Source organism: Aspergillus uvarum (genome assembly GCF_003184745.1).
Source record: "Aspergillus uvarum CBS 121591 unplaced genomic scaffold BO82scaffold_2, whole genome shotgun sequence".
Taxonomy (NCBI): domain Eukaryota; kingdom Fungi; phylum Ascomycota; class Eurotiomycetes; order Eurotiales; family Aspergillaceae; genus Aspergillus; species Aspergillus uvarum.
In genome coordinates this window covers 12563-29584 of record NW_020291299.1, presented here as the reverse complement: position 1 = coordinate 29584, position 17022 = coordinate 12563, and the positions used below count along the sequence as shown (strand labels likewise).

General features: G+C 51.0%; 6 protein-coding genes across 6 annotated transcripts; 4 read left to right on the top strand and 2 right to left on the bottom strand.

Moving 5' to 3' along the window:
• Positions 1 to 1298: 1298 nt before the first annotated feature.
• BO82DRAFT_370546 (asparagine synthetase B family protein) lies at positions 1299 to 3524 on the top strand (the record flags this gene model as incomplete). The annotated part of the gene is made up of 8 exons (XM_025637221.1): positions 1299 to 1464; positions 1515 to 1972; positions 2024 to 2048; positions 2088 to 2107; positions 2157 to 2418; positions 2482 to 2660; positions 2696 to 3157; positions 3201 to 3524. The coding sequence occupies 8 exons, from the start codon at positions 1299 to 1301 to the stop codon at positions 3522 to 3524; spliced, it is 1896 nt and encodes a 631-aa protein (XP_025496858.1).
• A 2558-nt stretch (positions 3525 to 6082) lies between these two features.
• On the top strand, positions 6083 to 8927 carry BO82DRAFT_370545 (Zn(II)2Cys6 transcription factor; the record flags this gene model as incomplete). Its single annotated transcript, XM_025637220.1, has 6 exons — positions 6083 to 6251; positions 6402 to 6572; positions 6633 to 6752; positions 6789 to 6954; positions 6994 to 8549; positions 8674 to 8927. 6 exons carry the CDS (start codon positions 6083 to 6085, stop codon positions 8925 to 8927), a joined length of 2436 nt encoding a protein of 811 aa, XP_025496857.1.
• Positions 8928 to 9671: 744 nt separating this feature from the next.
• Positions 9672 to 10441, bottom strand: BO82DRAFT_50313 (uncharacterized protein). The gene has a single exon (XM_025641275.1). It carries the CDS (start codon positions 10338 to 10340, stop codon positions 9819 to 9821), a length of 522 nt encoding a protein of 173 aa, XP_025496856.1. The 5' UTR covers positions 10341 to 10441; the 3' UTR covers positions 9672 to 9818.
• A 779-nt stretch (positions 10442 to 11220) lies between these two features.
• Positions 11221 to 11877, top strand: BO82DRAFT_360413 (cupin domain-containing protein; the record flags this gene model as incomplete). The annotated part of the gene is made up of 3 exons (XM_025636763.1): positions 11221 to 11318; positions 11513 to 11744; positions 11848 to 11877. The coding sequence occupies 3 exons, from the start codon at positions 11221 to 11223 to the stop codon at positions 11875 to 11877; spliced, it is 360 nt and encodes a 119-aa protein (XP_025496855.1).
• A 1704-nt stretch (positions 11878 to 13581) lies between these two features.
• On the top strand, positions 13582 to 15982 carry BO82DRAFT_50288 (serine/threonine-protein kinase). Its single transcript, XM_025641274.1, has 3 exons — positions 13582 to 14352; positions 14415 to 15729; positions 15780 to 15982. Exons 1-3 carry the CDS (start codon positions 13785 to 13787, stop codon positions 15865 to 15867), a joined length of 1971 nt encoding a protein of 656 aa, XP_025496854.1. The 5' UTR covers positions 13582 to 13784; the 3' UTR covers positions 15868 to 15982.
• Positions 15892 to 16776, bottom strand: BO82DRAFT_349830 (uncharacterized protein). The gene is made up of 3 exons (XM_025633979.1): positions 16718 to 16776; positions 16315 to 16653; positions 15892 to 16183 (listed from the first exon to the last, which is right to left on the bottom strand). Exons 1-3 carry the CDS (start codon positions 16730 to 16732, stop codon positions 16097 to 16099), a joined length of 441 nt encoding a protein of 146 aa, XP_025496853.1. The 5' UTR covers positions 16733 to 16776; the 3' UTR covers positions 15892 to 16096.
• Between the last annotated feature and the right edge of the window lie 246 nt (positions 16777 to 17022).

The following is a 17022-nucleotide window of genomic DNA, read 5'->3' as shown; positions in this document are numbered from 1 at the left end:
TAAAGTGTATAATGTTAAACAAATTTATAAGATTCTGTAGTTGAGCTGAGAATATGCAAACTTTATAGGTAAGAATGTCAAGTTGCTAGCCAGCTATGAATACAGCCTCAAAGAACAACCATAAAGAACACCTAGACTAAGAATATTACTCATAAAGTGTACCTGAAATTATGCAGTTGTCTAGTCTGTACACTCTACTCTCAGTTATACTGGCCACAAGACGTTAACAACTTGAACCTACACAATACAGGATGTCCTTTCATTGAAGTTTAAGCAGCTGGTCCGCCTCAGTAAAGAAGCTATCAATGCAGAGGATACTATAATATCGTAAATTTGAGACTATCGGAGTACTGAACATTCCAATTTATACCTGTCATATAGACATATTGGTAGATCCGGAGTGATCGTGTCATGGTAAATGCGGGCACTTCGTCTCTCGTCCTACAGATCTTTGCGAAAAAAAAAAAAAAAAAGGAAAGCTGTCAAAAACTAAAGAATCGGAATAAATTTGCTAGATCTTCAAGCGCAACTGCATAGGCCATACATTCGCTATGCTGTTGGCTGACTCGAGCATCTAGGAGCCTGAAACCCGCATGACGGCATCCAACCGAGTCATGTCCTGCTCTGGTCGTACATCAGATAGACAGTTCCTATTCCAAGGCCACAGCTTGTATTGAAAAACATACATATGCTGGCCCTCCTATATAGCGGTGAAGACCAGCTGCACGCTCGTTCATCTTCCGATTTGCCATTTTGTGTCGATACTTGGAATAACATATGAGATACTGGCATGTCGAGTTTGCGTGCAGGACTGAGAATGCGCGTACTGGTGCTATGCTGTTGATTTGCATGGTCTTAGATTGCGTCAAACCGTTCAGTCGGTATCTGACTCTCTGACGTGCCAGGCTGAGATTTGTCTTTTGATTTAGGTTTACTTGCATTCTAAGTCGATCTACGATTTATTCATGCCACGATAACTTTCTGCACAAATTTTCTCGCAGTAGATGACAAGTGCCTTTTATCGAAACCCAGTAAGGAGATGTCAGAGCCTGCCCAGGAGTAGTGGAAGAGCAGTGGAGCTCAGGTTTGTGCAACAGAGCTAGCCTCTTGAGTTTTTCTGGAGGAGCTATAGGATGCCTGATATTAGCAGATGGCACATGATACCAGGCTATGGAGTAATCTCACCGATGAACATGCCGAAACATAAAAGCGGGGGAAAGTGCTGGCATTTGGAACAAAATATAACCCTTGTTGGTCTTTCTCTTAAAGAAGCTCGGACAGAATCGAACGAATGCGACATGTGCGGACTGACGGCATTCTTGGCTCTGAATAAAGTCGCTCATGATGAGAACACCGCTGTGTCATCCCAGAGGCTAGTATCTCAGATAAATGACAGTTTAGACTTGGTCGAGCATAGAGGTCCTGATGCGTGTGGCCAATGGATCAGCCCTGACATACGAGTTGGTCGGTCAATCACCTCCTATGCTGTGGAAGGGGGCTAACATCATTCGAAGGTTTCGGGCATGTACGCCTTTCGATCATAGATCTTAGCGCAGCCGGAAACCAACCTTTTCATAATGAAGATAATACTATTCAAGCCGTCGTCAATGGAGAGCTTTATGACCACGAGCGAATTCGAAGTGAGTTGGCCAACGAATATGAATTTGTTAGCAAGAGCGACTGCGAGATTGTCATTGCCCTATACCACCGTTATGGATTGTCGTTCGTCTCTCACTTGAGAGGAGAATTCGCTTTGGTACTTTGGGATGAGAAACACAACCGGTTTATAGCTGCGCGAGATAGATATGGCATCAAGTCACTCTACTATACCATTATCGATGCAAGGCTTCACGTCGTGACTGAGATGAAATTCTTTTTGCCATTTGGATGGGCTCCTGAGTGGGACATTGCCAATTCTAGAGGAGTGGGATGGATGTATGGGGCGGATATGTACTTCAATGGAGTGCACCGGGTAGGTTATCGATTAGAGACGAGCTGGACCGAAGCTGATGGCTAGATCTAGATTGAACCTGGTCAAATGCTCGTGAGTGACAACTTACAGCCATTCGCGTTGCAGACATATTGAGATTTGGAGTATCCTGACAAGGCGATTAATATTCACTCCTAGCCAACTGTACGTCGCTGACTGTATGTAGAGGCTTGTCTATGCAGGCACCGAAGCTGAGGCAATCGCTCGCGTGCGAGAATTGCTGCTCAATTCGGTGCGGCTTCGCCTTCGCGCTGATGTGGGTGTTGGTGTCTTCCTGATCGGCGGGCTGGACTCCTCTGCAGTTGCAGGCATGACGGCACATTTGATGAAGCAAGGAACAAGACTTGGAAATGAACTGACCGATGACACCTCAAGGCTAAGCTGCTTCACGGTGCAGTTCGAGAAAGAGTCGGGGATCGATGAATCCGGTTCGTTTTCTCACCGATCGAGCCACTTCTCCCCCTTATCTTCTCCAGTCTGACAGTTCATAGAGATTGCCCGGCGGACTGCAGAGTGGCTTGGAGTTTTTTTCCACGCAGTGTTGCTGGACGAAGAGACCATCGCGTCTCGACTGGAGGACACAATCTGGTACACGGAAACGCCGCTCCCTGACGTGGACGGGATGGGTCGACTGGCCGTTGCAGAAGCCGCTCACAACGCAGGCAAAAGAGTTGTTCTCACAGGGGAAGGATCAGACGAGTATAGTATTTTGTAGGATATAGTGATCTGATGGGGAGCTACTTGAGTGAGCCAGACCATGCATGGCCCGCATTTCTAGCCGTCGACGGCAGCCGAGAAGAGATAGAGGCTACCGTCAATCGAAGAATGGCACAAGCGGTAGCTAAGGTGACGGTCAAGTCAGGGAATGAGCATAGTCTCAGCCACACCTCTATGTTCTCAACACTTGCTTGGTTCAATCAACTAGCCTTTCAGGCATGGACTGAGAAATACACCCAAGGCGACCCACAATTGCCCTTTTTCCGAAGCTTTTGTGAGAAGGTCATCAACAACATGGAACAGAAATGGCACTCACTAAATTCCTCTCAATACCAGTGGACCAAGTCAATGCTGGCGAACGGCATTCTCCGTTATATTGGCGACAATATAGACATGGTATTTCAGGTGGAGACGCGGCCACCGTTTCTCGATCATTACCTCACAGAATATGTGAATACTATACCGCCAAGTCTAAAGATAAGATATGACCCAGAGAGAAAGATCTTTCGTGAAAAAACATGTTCTTCGCGAAGCTATGAGACCATTTATCACCGAAGAGGTTTCGAATCGCGTGAAGCAACCATATCTTGGTCCAACTAAATACAGGGAGAATGGTCCTGTTTATCACACTCTGAAGCGGTCACTTACAGAGACCAATGTTCAGAACCTGGGCTTTGCTGACTGGAGCAAAGTCCAGCACACCTTCACACGCGCGTTTCATGATGGTGATCTCAAGGCTTTTAGAAGTACTCTCTTTGTGGCTCAACTTGTGGTACTAGCCCAAAGATTTGGAGTAAAGCCGGCAAGCGCCATTTAGCATCCTACTTCATTAGAGATTAATCCTAGGTGAAGCCAAATTGCAAGCATCAACTGTCATATTCATGCCTCAAATTCCCGGTAAGCCTGTATGATGGAACAAATTCGGACAGGTGCCTCCAATAGTCTGTCCACTTGCTGGGTACAAGTTGTAAGAATTCTACATACCATAGACTGAACCAAGAGTAGCTTATGAGAAGCCTCCATCGACGCCAGAACAAATCCTTCATCAGTACTGAGACTGGTAAGTGATGGAGATCACGAGTGGGCTACTCATACGAAGAGACTGAGCAGAGTCAGAATCGTGCATGCCGCTACAATGTGGTCACGTTGCTCCCTCAGCATGTTTGCTATTCTCCCCACACCCGTCGCAATCAACGTCGCGGGATTTCAAATACTAAGATCTGAGAATTAAGTGGCAGCGGCCCGCAAGGATTCCGACAGCCTTTATGTTCCCTGCGACTTAAGGAAGGCTTTGGTCCTGTCGCCAGGGTGGGTAGCCAGTCCGTAAGCATTGTATGTCTGAAACCCCACCTGGCAAGCGATGTCGGAGAGTTAGATGGAGTCTGCTTGGCAACGCCCACTACTCTCATAGCATCATATAATGCTACTTACAATACTCGAGTAACAAGGCTTCAAGTATTGACCTTCTATTATCTCTGTGCACTAGAGGTTGTTTCAGAGAATTCGGACTAGAGCGCTTGCATCATCTTCCTGCCGGCTTCTCTGATAGCGTGCGGAGAACTTATCGGACCCCTCGTTGATCGCCTACCTTGCAATCTCCACTCCGCTCCCGTATGGGGGTCCAAGAACCAACCGAAGCCCGACGATAATGAGCGTGCGGCAGAGGCGACATCAAGTGTTCGCCTCTCCTCTCGACGACGGTCCCTCCTATGAAGTTGAAACATACGTCATGTGTCATCCTTGTTCGAGACACATTCATGAGCTCAGCCTTATGTTCAAACATGGGTCCATGATGAACCATTTCTGCTGCAAGTGCTCGCTCGATATCTCTCAGGTAACCAGCGCTGCATACACTCCATTCATCCGCTAACAATCTCGATGGCATAGAAAGCTTAATTATCACACCTGATGTCACAGACTACTGCGAAGACTATGAGCGACCAGGATGATCTAGGTCGCTAACCATCGTTGCTTGGGCAGAAGTCTAAATTCTGCCACAAACAGTGCAACAAACACGAGGTTGGTAGCTATGCCGATGGCCCATGTCCATCCCAGGCCAGTGGGTCTTTCCGAAGCTGAAAGGACTGTCCAACATCGTTCAACATGCGATGACCCTGCAGTGAAGGTCTAGAATCAAAGCATGGCATTTGAACTCGTGGAAAATTAGTTGACGGTCTGGTCGACTGACCACATACCTTCTTGAACCAAGCCATGTGTGATCAGTGACCCCCTCACATAAGGCTTTGCGCCGAGGATTGGGGTCAGAAATTTCGAGGACTACTGCTGGCCAGACTTTCCCTTTGTCCAACCTAAGCAAGTGTCCGATCGTCGAAGGGGAAATGAAATGTACAGTACAGTACATAGTAGCAAGGGATAAAGTGTTCATATCAGTTCTTTGTTCTGGTTGACTTACTCCACTCCGCGGAAGCTGCGGTAGCTACGCTGCTTATTGTATGCAGTGTCAAACTGCGAGAGACATAAGATCGAAAATTAATGCGGATTTGCATAGAACCGTAGTCTAGTGAGTGATTGAAAGAGGGCAAGGTAATGCAATCGACTGCAGCTGTACAGAAAGTACCGAGGCGGGATGGTCACGGGGATCTCCTCCCACCATTCCGGGTAGCCGTGACCAGTCGAACCTCGCCGATTCCTCTCGTTTCTCCAACCCGCTCTTCGTGTGGCACCCCCTCAATTTCCTGCCGACGACTGTGACCTTCTTGCGCGCTGGCCTGCATCTCCCTGCAATGAGATGACCGGGGTAGCTATATTCTATTCCGCTGTCTTTGGACTGCCCGCCGAGAAAGATTGGTGGATCGATGGTTGGGACGGACGGAGGTTGTGGGGGATGTCGATTAAGGGAATGGATTGTTGTTTGCCTCCACCCCCTCCCCCTCCATCTATCATCATCGAATAATGCGAGAAATGAACAATTTCCAGCTCCAATCGTTCTGGCTCCAATGCAAACCCGGCTTTTGTCTGAGCTCCTGCCTTAAACCGACGAATCCGCGTTGTACAACTCGCACCAGCTGTCTCCGCAATCTGCTGCTCTAGTGCGACTCTTATCAACCTCATGGCGCTTTCTCCTCACTGCCCTGGGCCTTGTCGGGGCACTGAGTTATCTATCATCCACCCACACCTTTCCTATCTCCGCTGCTTATTCTGCCATCTGGCTCTTCTAAAGAGCCTTATCTCGTTCACAACCCGGATCGAGCAGATCGTGATTTCTTGCTCCTTCGCCCGCCTAGATTATACTCCGCGGCATTATCCTTCCTGCCCGGATAAACAACCACACTTCTAGCCTTCTCTCTCCTCTCCATCAAATACTACCACGTTGAACCTGGCGGAGTCCATGTCATCATCAGGTCTAATCCGGGCATGGAACACATCAAGATACCTTCCCCGTCTGCTATCTTAGACATTCAACCTTCGCCTCCATCAACAGAAGGGTCTTCTAAGCCTCCTTCTTCCTCCAAAAGGCCTACCTCGGGCCAGCCTGGTGCCTCCAGGGATCCTAACAAACCGAAGCAGTCAAAAAGCCGTAACGGTACGGTACCATTCATTCCTAGTACCCTAATTAGACGACAGATGGGAACAGAGTTGTTCCCGGGGTGGAACTACAGCATCAGAGAGAAGGCGGCACGGACGTTCTCAGGGTGCGCAGTGCGCTGACGTTCTTATCATTTCCATGACCCAGGCTGCATTACCTGCAAGGCAAAACGATTGAAATGTGACGAATCCAAGCCGACGTGCCTTCAATGTAAGAAACGGAAGGTGGAGTGTGGAGGATACAAGAAAGATTTCAAGTGGCGCCCTTTCGAAGAGACTAACATTGGCTGCAAGAACGTGTCAACGAAAAGCAAAAAAGGTATCCCTACTTGATTTGAAATCGTTGATTTTGTACTTTGCTGACATGCATGCCCCAAAGCCACCTCATCACCCCCGGGTCGGAAGTCTAGCCTTGACTTTTCTACGTCTCCGGACTCGCAGTCCACTGAGGGATGGTCGAGGACCCTGTCTAATTCTTTGCCTCTATTCTCACCAGGGAGTGAAAGGTCTGCACTTACGCTTGGCTTTTCAAAAGGGGATGAGCCGACTCCAGAGCGTGCAGAAGTGGATGCAGTACCAAAGCAGCATCTCTTTGTCCCTACGGATAATCTCATAGGCCCGCTAGATATAGCAAGCCTGAATGAAGGCATCCTGGCCCCATCGCTAGCCGAGATCCCACCCTTGGAACCATCCTCATATATGTCCGATGTGTCAATATCTAATGCAGGTATGCAATCTAGACCCACCCTATATGGCGTTTCCCAACACGACAGCCCGCAAAGGCACCACAGTTTTAGCTTTGAGGCCTTGATGGAGGTCGAAAACGATGACATTGAGGAGATTATAAGGAAGTCAGAACTACCTCTGGGGCCGACTTTCTTGAACAGCACAGAGTGCATCAATCCTGCACAATCCAAGAATACCAATGTTACCCCGAAGATCCTCTCAGAGCCGGCTTTTAGCATAGTCAGTCCCGAAATGCTGGTGCTGCAGTTCGACAGATTCACATGTGGGATCCTGTCTGTGAAGGACGGTGCCCACGAGAACCCATGGCGGACACTAATCTGGCCCCTAGCCAAGGAGACCCCAGCGCTATATCATGCCATATTTTCTCTGGCAGCATTTCACTCCAGCAAGGAGATTCCCAGCCTCAGAGTTCATGGGATGGATCATATGCGGCAGAGCATCACCTACATGGTGCACGACATACAGAATATGAGAGCAGATGCAGCCTTGGCCACGAGTCTCGCGCTGGCATTCGCGGAGACATGGGATCAGCATACGCGCACATGTATTCAGCACTTGCGGGGAGCCAAAGCGTTGGTGTCACAGGTTGTAGGATTTGGTCTTCAAAGCGGGATGTGCGGCAGTGACCTGGATAGAATTCGGTTTCTGTATAACACCTGGCTATACATGGATGTGATTTCTCGCCTGACATCCCGGGAAGAATCCGGGGATCAGGAGGTAGATACCTCTGTTTTCCAGTTGCCCAAGGATGCAGTGCACGAGATCGACCCTCTAATGGGTTGCGCGACCACCCTTTTTCCATTGATCCACCAAGTCGCGCGCCTGATCCAGCGAGTTCGCAAAACCGAGTCCAACTCCCTCTCCATTGTCTCGCAGGCCATAGAATTGAAAACCCTGGTTGAGCAATGGGAGCCCCCCAGCTGCTTCGAACCCCCAGATGACCCAACGTCAGAGGTACAGCATAGTATCCAAACCGCACACGCTTACCGCTGGGCGACACTTCTGTACCTTCACCAAGCGGTTCCTGAAATGCCCTCCGAACCAGCATCGGAGCTGTCGAAGCGTGTCTTGATGCTGCTCGCCACAGTTCCCCCCAGCTCCCGTACCACCATCATCCAAATGTTTCCTCTTCTGGCGGCTGGGTGTGAAGCAGAACAAGAGGAGGATCGCCAATGGGTGCTCAATCGATGGCTAGCGATTCAATCACGCCTCATGCTTGGGTCTATTGATCGTTGCATCGAGATTGTCCGAGAGGTTTGGGATCGCCGCGATGCCGCGGGGCTTGAGCAATCCGATCATCTACCCGCGAAAAGGCTTGAGGTTGATAAAACAACACATGTAGGCCGTGGGTTAGGTGAGCGTGGTCTCACCAGCAGCTACGCTGAGCCTAGGAGGAGATCGAATATGGCCGATCGGGTACCTTTTAAGGGCTTTGCGGGGAAGCCACGACGGACTTCAGCGATCTCTCCGCTAGAAAATATTGAATTTGAGAAGACTGTTCGTGGAAACTTGCATTGGGTTAATGTGATGCAGGAATGGGGTTGGGAAGGTAAGATATCCTCTTTGCATTTCTTCTGGTTTCCGTTTTTCCTTCGGGCCATGCACCCAAGAAAACTGCGACGGACATCGGCTCATATGTACAGTGTTTTTGGGGTAACTTTCAACTCGAAAAGCAATCTTCATTATCAGCAGATTGAACACGGTGGTTCCTCCACGGTTGATCTCCGCGGGCCAGCACGACTGGCGTCTCTCCCTCCTTTCGAGCTTGCCTGCTCGCGTTGCACCGACCGGCGCTCAGGAGGTCGAGGACTCTCGGTCGCACTGTCTTCAGAATCCGCTTCGGCTTGGTGTGGAGGCCCGCTCTGGGTCAGGTACGACCGGAGTGAGGCCAGGTATGGCTCTAGTTCGCTCGTCATGGCCACTGTAGCCATTGTTGCACGGGGCTGTGGAGCGACCTCTTTGGGATCTGCGGAATGTGCGGCGAGCACCACGCAGTGGGTTTGTGACTTCTTGAGGGTATAGCTCATCCTCAAAATCAAAATTGGCTGGGCTTTACAGATCTGGACGGGAGTGATTAGCATGGCGTTCCAGAGTTTTTGGGCTTTTGTGTATGGTTGAGCGAAGCAATCACATTCTATACGGCCCTGAAGGCAAATTCCCAAGGATTATTGCTGCAATGGGGGGTTCGGGTCTCTTTCGTAGTTGTTGCTAGGGACTTTGGCACGATTTTCTTTTGGCGCGTAGGACAGGGCTGATGCCTGAAAGGGAGTGTCGCTGTACGGAGAAACGGTGACCGGATCGCTAGGAGTATGAAAGTATGTTGCTGTCGGACCCTCAAGTACTCCGAACGACAGTTGGCGCAGTGGACAGTGGACGGCTGATCAAATACAACTGTCTACTTAAAGTATACCGTACCGGTGGGGAGAATTTGCTGAGTGCTTAGAGCTTGTGTCGCCTTGGTGCTCTCGCTGGAAGATGACTGCACGGGTATAGAGGACGGTCACTTTGCATGGGGCGGGTCGCTCGGAATTTTTGCTTGCGGGGTGATAAGACGTTGTTGCTTGGGCTGTTGTTGCCTTCGATAGTTTCGTGATTGAGTGTTGGTAAATCGTCTCTCTTGCATCAGCTACAGAAGACTGAATAGAAGCAGAGGGGGCGGGGGGGGGGGGGGGGGGGGAGAGGTAGTAATGGCCAGATCGAGCGGGTGAATAGAACACTATTTAATACACTCTGGTCTGAAGGTGGGACCCCGACAACCGCGGACTTCTTCTCCTTGTGCTTTTTGACGTATGGGGAATAGTTTTTCTCAACCTGTTATTCAGGAGGGGGGAAAACCACGGGGTGATTTGACTTCTGATGGGCTGATTCGGAGGATGATGGTGCGAGAGAGTGTGTGAAAGAGAAGGAGACTGGTGTTGGATGACGGCAGAGGTGCATGAGAATTAGGTGTTGCTTTGGGGAAAGGTCGAAGATGTTTGCGAGAGGTGGTGCTGTGCTGCGCTGTGGTGCTGCGCTGGAGTGTGTGAGAAAATGGACTGGCTTGGGGAGCAGAATACAGTAGGCATAGCCGCAGGAGTAAGAAAGGACCGAAGATCCTCCTTCTCTCGCTTTCACTTGGTTGTTTGGTTACTTGCTTGGGCCTTCTCTTTCTACGTCTGCACAGGGTGCTTAGGACTAAGGTACACTTTGCTGTGCTGTGCTGTACTATCTTCCTCGCTGTATGGTAGACTGGCATGCACGGGCCAAAAGGGTGGATAAAGCATTGCTCTTTGAGTCTCCCTGTGCTGTCTGTCTCTTCGCTGCAGTGCATCCACCCGCCACTCATCTGCTTGACCTTCATTCACGTACTGATGAGATCGCTGGACTTTACTGGGTAGTGACTACTAGAGCCAGCCCCAATGCGTCCAGGGTACGGAGTACAGTATCATGCTGTTCATGACCTTCCCTACCTGGCAGTAATCAGTAGGCTAAGGCATCCGACCCAGACTGAGATGATTAGATAGGAGATAGCGCGTGAGGGGTCCGGTTTATCGCCCATGCATGCCATGCCTACTTCGTTCACTCACTCGCTCACTAGACCTCCTCCACCTGACAAGCAGCGGAAGTACTAACCCGTCCAGGCAAAAGTTTCCCATCGCCAGGCCAGCTCTCTGTCAATTCCACAAGCAAAGGTCCCGCCCCTCTCGCCTTTCTTCTACGGAGTACACTACCTATCTTTCTTTCAGTCCTGCAAACCCCCAGCTCCAGTGACCTGGCTATGATCTCCCATCCAGGTTAATAGAACGCACCACCAAACACAAAGCACTAACTCGCCGCGAAAGTGGTACCGTACTGTACCCCTCATCCCAGCAATGAGAGCCCTCTACCCCTCATTCGGAAGATTGAGGGACCATCCTGAATCTCCTACTGTAGAAGGTAGATCCGTGCGCCATGGTGGATGCCTGTCTCTTTTCCCTCAGAAGGGCAAAAGAATTGAGGTCTGATTATCATTACACGGGATCGGAACGATTGCGATGATAGTCGGGATGTCGCGAAGGAATCAATCACTCGGGTGGTATGCTTGTATATAAGAGAGCAGCAAGCATCCTCTGGTATTCTTGATTCGCATTCGAAGTATTCAGATCTACAGTGCTTATTCCATCGGTCCTCGCTTTACTTATCCTACCTACCCGAGTGTTCCACATTCAACCAATACCTACAGACCAATCAATCTCGCAAAGATGCCCGTCGCGTTCAGATACCACCAGCAGGCGCAGTCGACGTTCAAGCCTCCTCTCATCGCGAATGAGAATGCCTTCCTGGGGGACGTGGATTCATCGTATGTTTTCTTTCCTTTGTTTTTGCTGTGTTGTTGCTTTCTTGTGTGAGAGAAATATGTCTGGATTTGCCTTTTGCGAGTGATGCAGGTGGGCGCACAGTCCTCATCTCATCTCCTTTTCATGCAAGGGTGCTGGTGGTTGCTCGGTTGCTTTTCCTGGCTGGTTGCTAACCGGATGAAACAACAACCTGTAGGGACGATTACAACCCGGAGAAACCCATGTCGGCCGGCTTCTACCGCCTGGAGAAGGGCACGCCGCTGACTTACGAATACTCCTACGATGAGATGAAGATTATCCTCGAGGGGGAGTACGAAATCTCCGACGAAACCGGGCAGAAGGTCACGGCTAAGCCCGGCGATGTCTTCCAATTCCCCAAGGGTGCCAAGATCACCTTCACCACTCCTTCCTATGGGCTGGCTTTCTACGTAAGTGCCGAGTTTTCTCCTCTCGTTGCCCACTCTCCTCATTGCCGACCGATCGATTCAAGAGAAAGAAAGCAAAAGTCACTAACTGCAATTGGAATGGTAGACGGGTCAACGGGCCAAGGGTGTTTTGTAAAGGAGCTGAGGTGAAAGTAAGGAAGAAGAGGGGAGAGGTTGTTGCTGATGATGTCATTTCTGATGCCTTGGCCTTCCTTGCTGGATCAAAGGACGGGAGGGCTGAAGGATTTCAGCCTAGACCAAATGATGATAAGAGCGAAAAAAAAGAAAAAAACGAGCGGAAGAGAAGAGGTTGGGCTTTTGTCCCGTCGATAAATGGGTCACATCTCGATCCATGGTTCATCGGAGGGGATGGGCCCCATTTGCCCTCGCACCTTTCCAAGTTTGTTGACGGCCGTTGCCCAGAGATCAATCAACCCAGCATAATAAAACAAGGCAAAGGAATGACGAGGATAAGATCAGGCATCTGGGTTTAATTAGCTGGTATGGAAATGAAAATCAGAACAATGAGCACATTCGAGACACTGAAACATCTGGGATCTGACTGGGATTCATTCCTGTATCTAGTCGTACGTAGTGATGATTGCCGGGGAGACCTCGTGCACAGTCGGTAGTAGTCATCTGTACCCCTCGCAGGGGAAGAGGTGTGGGGAGTGGGATAGACAGGCACCGATATTGTGGAGTGGAGATACAGTGGGTGAGAGAGAAACGGTAGCGTTCGGGCTCATCTCAGTCTCTGATGGCAATGGACGATTAGTCTACCTTATTCTCTTGACTCTCTCCTCCTTCTATGTTGTAATTCGTATCGTCCCCATGGCCAACAATCAGATTGTCAAGCACTTTCACTCAGTAAGGGGAGCCTATCAGTCCCATTCTCCCATCCACTTTATCCTGTCACCATCCGATCGGACCCATGGATCGCGGTCGATCGGGCTAGATAGCAATTGACCCATTGAAATGCCAGCTGAAAGTCGACAGAACTAGGATCATGGATCTGGTACCTGCTCGGGATTCCTCCTCAGCCTCACGATTCCCCCAATCAATTAGCCAGGAACAAGATTTAGATTGCTGTGCAATATCGCAATGCCAATAAAGATCGGAACAAGGGAGTTGACCCGGCAACGGTCAGCTCCTCGAGGGGTACTGCAACCCATCGGAGGATTCTCGTTGGCTGACAGCCACGGGGTGGAGGAGAGGGCAGGGACTCGAATAAGAAAAGAGGTGGAAGAAGAAGCCGAAGAAGGGGAGGAGGAGGAGGAGGAGGAGGAGGAGAAGAGGGGAAAGAGAGGGAAAGACCAAGAGAATTGGAAGAGTCCACAATAGTCCAGACAAGGCAGGTGGTGGACTGGACGGTGATACTAAATAGATGTGGCTGGCTCAACTGTCTATAGGCGGGGAACTGCTGCTTTTGCTGCTTTTGTTACCATTGCTGCCACTATTGCTCTTTACTCTTAAGAGCTGTGGTTGCTGGCTACTGCCACTTTTACCAAGGGGGAAAAAAAAGAAGGCATCATCATCGGGGCGCCTTAAACTACTTGACTTCTTCTACAACCTCAGCGCTCCCTCCTTCCTCTCTTCCTTTTTTTCTTCTCATCCTCCTCTTCTCGACCCTCACTAGCTTTGCGCGCAGCTTCAGCTCGCCCCAGTTAGCTCAAACGCAAGGCCTACAATAAGAAGCTCAATTATCATTCCATCAAATTGACTGATCTTTTCTGCTCTCTCCCTTCGTACCCAACACAGGCGATTCAAATTGTCCGATCTCGTGGCGCTACGTTGCTCCTTCAACTGGGCTTCTTTGCTTTTTCCCTGATTTCGATTTCTCTCCGCTCTTCTAGCGCTCTTCTGGTCGTGACTTAACTTGCGCCTGTTTCCCCTTGTGTGGTTGAAAATTCTCCTAAATCCCCGGGTTACTTTTTGTCACCAGCTGTCCCGGTCGGCGGAGTCACACATCGGGCACCCAAGGACCACGCGATTGCTAATTGCGCCCGCTGTGCCCGTCCCTGAGCTTCTGCTCTTGCGCCCATCATGGCTCTCAATATTGACACAAGTGACCGATCCGGTTTCCGCCTCCCACATCCGCCACCCCTCCTTCATACACGTGCCGGCAACGAACTGCTGGATCGTCCTTTGACGCCCGCCGACACTGCCTTCACCAGCCCCGTTCAAACCCCTCAAGGGAGCCCCAGCAAGAATCGCCTGCCGCCCGGCGCGATCGACCTGCCTAATGTATTTGACAAAGCTCTGAAACTGAACCCCACCTCGCCGACGAAGAACACAAATAACCACTACAACCATCCCATGTTCTCTCCGCCCCGGGCGGGGGAGGATTTCAACGAGAGCGTCATCCGACAACCGCCCGCCAGCCCTACGCGCAGATCTAATAAAGAAAACACGCCTCCGAACTCGACGCGTTTCGCTAAGGATTTGGGCCCGAATCCTGCAGCCGCCGCGATCTCCAGAAATGAGCTATACCAGACCCGCGATCTGGAGAGCATCCAGCGGCGACAGGTCCCCATGCGGGGTTTGACTCCGGAGGAGCTAGAGAAGCTCCAGAACCCCCGGGTCAAGCGTCTTGTCAACGTTACCCAGCTTTGTAGGTTCCCCGATCGATCTTGTGCATTCGAAGCGTTTCCGCTCATCGTACTGACTACGTAGATTTCCTTGATCATTACTTCGATCTGCTGAGCTATGTCCACAATCGACAGAATCGCTACACGCAGTTTCGCGCCGCGTACCCGGAACCACCCCTGACGTCGATGGAGGAATACGAGCCCGCACTCATGAAATACTTGGGTCGGGAGCGGGCCCACCTTCGCAAGCGCCGAACCAGACTTCGCCAGCATGATTTCCAAATATTGACACAGGTCGGACAAGGAGGATACGGACAGGTCTACTTGGCACAAAAGAAAGACACGCGGGAAGTGTGCGCATTGAAGGTGATGAGCAAGAAATTACTCTTCAAGCTTGACGAAATCCGCCACATCCTCACGGAGCGTGATATCCTGACAGCGGCCAAGAGTGAATGGCTGGTGAAGCTGCTCTACGCTTTTCAGGATGAGGATCAAATTTACTTGGCGATGGAATATGTCCCGGGTGGTGATTTCCGCACCCTCTTGAACAATACCGGGGTGCTGCACAACCGCCACGCTCGGTTCTACATCGCCGAAATGTTCAGCTGCATCGATGCGCTCCACGCACTGGGATATATTCACCGCGATTTGAAGCCCGAGAACTTTCTGATTGATTCGACCGGTCACGTGAAGTTGACCGACTTTGGCCTGGCAGCTGGAATGCTGAACCCAGGCAAGATCGAATCCATGCGTGTGAAGCTGGAGGAGGTGGGCAATACCCCGGTGCCGTTCGGACGTCCCATGGAACAGCGCACGGTGACAGAGCGTCGCCAAGGCTATCGGTCGCTTCGTGAGCGGCAGGTGAACTATGCCAAGTCTATTGTCGGGTCACCGGATTACATGGCGCCCGAAGTGCTCAAGGGAGAGGAATATGACTTTACGGTGGATTACTGGAGCTTAGGGTGCATGCTGTTCGAAGCATTGGCGGGTTACCCGCCGTTTGCGGGATCGACGGTAGACGAGACCTGGCAGAACCTGAAGAACTGGCAGAAGGTGCTGCGCAAGCCCGTCTATGAAGACCCCAACTACTTCCTGTCGCGTCGAACATGGGACCTGATCACCAAGCTGGTTGCTGCCAAGGACCAGCGGTTCAAGAACATCCAGGAGATCCATTCCCACGATTACTTCAGCGAAGTCGATTTCGGTCGCTTGCGAGAGCAACGTGCGCCGTTTGTGCCCGAGCTGGATTCGGAGACGGACGCGGGATACTTCGACGACTTCACGAATGAGGCCGACATGGCCAAATACAAGGAAGTCCATGACAAGCAACGGGCCCTGGAGGAGATGGCGGAACGCGACGAGAAGATGGGCAAGGGCCTGTTTGTAGGATTCACATTCCGGTGGGTTTATGTTGTCTCGGTTGCGAAACGCCGTTACTAATTGTGCATAGACACCGCAAACCTGCCATGGATGGCATGGGACGCAGTTCCCCGCGCAAGCCGATCGCCACGGACGGCAGCTTCGGCACGATGTTCTAGTTTTCTTTTGCATGGGTCCTTTCTAGCACGAGCTGGGTCTCGGGTCGGAGTTCAATTGAGCGAGTATGACATGATATTTCATTGGCTATGGGCATGGAGCATGGCAGGACGGGTATTTGCCAGTGCATAGGAGGGGAGAAGTGTATGATACAGCGTATCGTAGAAATACATGCCTAACGGTCTGCAGAAGCTTTTTGGGCCTTTTCGTAGTACCGTCCTTTTGGGGTACTTAATTCTCACTAAGTTGCTGCACCATCTTCAAGATCTCCGACTCATTATCCCCAATAACCGCCTGACCATTCGTCCAGTCGACCGTCTGTAAGAGAGAAGAGTTAGCACAACCCATACCCAAAAAACCCTCCCCCCCCCCCCTCAAATAATCCTCCTGCTCCCCATTCCCCCCTCTCCCCGTCCAAATTTCCCAAAGGTGTAAGAAAGTGAACATACAATCGGCCGCACAAACGTCCCCTCGGGATCCGCCTTGAACCGCCGCACCGCCTCCTCCGCATCCTTGGCCCCGCGCACCACCTCCCCGACGCCATACCGCATCCCCTTGTCCGGCGCCCCGGCCCCCGCCGGGTTGCCCGTCACGTAATCGAGGATGTTGCGCAGCTGGTCCGTCGTCGGCGGCGCCGTCGTCACCTCCAGCTGGAACTCGCCGCGGCCGCCCGCCGGCGCATCGGGCGATTGCGCGAGCGTCGACGCGCGCTGCAGGATTTTGTAGGCGTTTTTGCTGGCGCTGTTGCTCGGCGTGTGGAAGAGGGTTATGGGGTCGAGGGTTTTGGCCTGCATTCCATTAGTTTTGGGGAGGGGGGATTAGGATTGGCATTGGGTTGGGTTGGGGACGTACGAAGCGGAAGACCATTTTGTCTGAAGTAAGTGGCTGTGGCTGTAGTTGTGATTGTAATTGGGGAGGGTATAATATGGATGATTGGGGTGGGTTTGATGTTGCTGGGTTAGTGGTGGTGGTGGTGGTGGTGAAGAAGGTGGTTGTGTAGTGCAGTGCAGTGCAGTAGGTGCAAGTCGGGGTCTGCATTGGGAAATGGCGGGTAGCTGTTGCGGGTTGCTGATTACGTCATGGGGAACTGAGTCATCTTAACCACGATTGTTGTGATGGATTCTTCTACATTTGACTGTTGCTTGTGCCTTTGCTTT

What these genes read in the sequence shown, in the direction of transcription:
- BO82DRAFT_50313 (XM_025641275.1), bottom strand. Translation starts at nt 10,340, where the DNA reads ATGAAGGTCAAGCAGATGAGTGGCGGGTGGATGCACTGCAGCGAAGAG.
- BO82DRAFT_50288 (XM_025641274.1), top strand. Translation starts at nt 13,785, where the DNA reads ATGGCTCTCAATATTGACACAAGTGACCGATCCGGTTTCCGCCTCCCA. An exon ending in TGTCAACGTTACCCAGCTTT is followed by an intron (nt 14,353 to 14,414) that starts GTAGGTTCCCCG and finishes CTGACTACGTAG; the next exon opens with ATTTCCTTGATCATTACTTC. An exon ending in TTTGTAGGATTCACATTCCG is followed by an intron (nt 15,730 to 15,779) that starts GTGGGTTTATGT and finishes AATTGTGCATAG; the next exon opens with ACACCGCAAACCTGCCATGG.
- BO82DRAFT_349830 (XM_025633979.1), bottom strand. An exon ending in GGACGTTTGTGCGGCCGATT is followed by an intron (nt 16,184 to 16,314) that starts GTATGTTCACTT and finishes TCTCTCTTACAG; the next exon opens with ACGGTCGACTGGACGAATGG.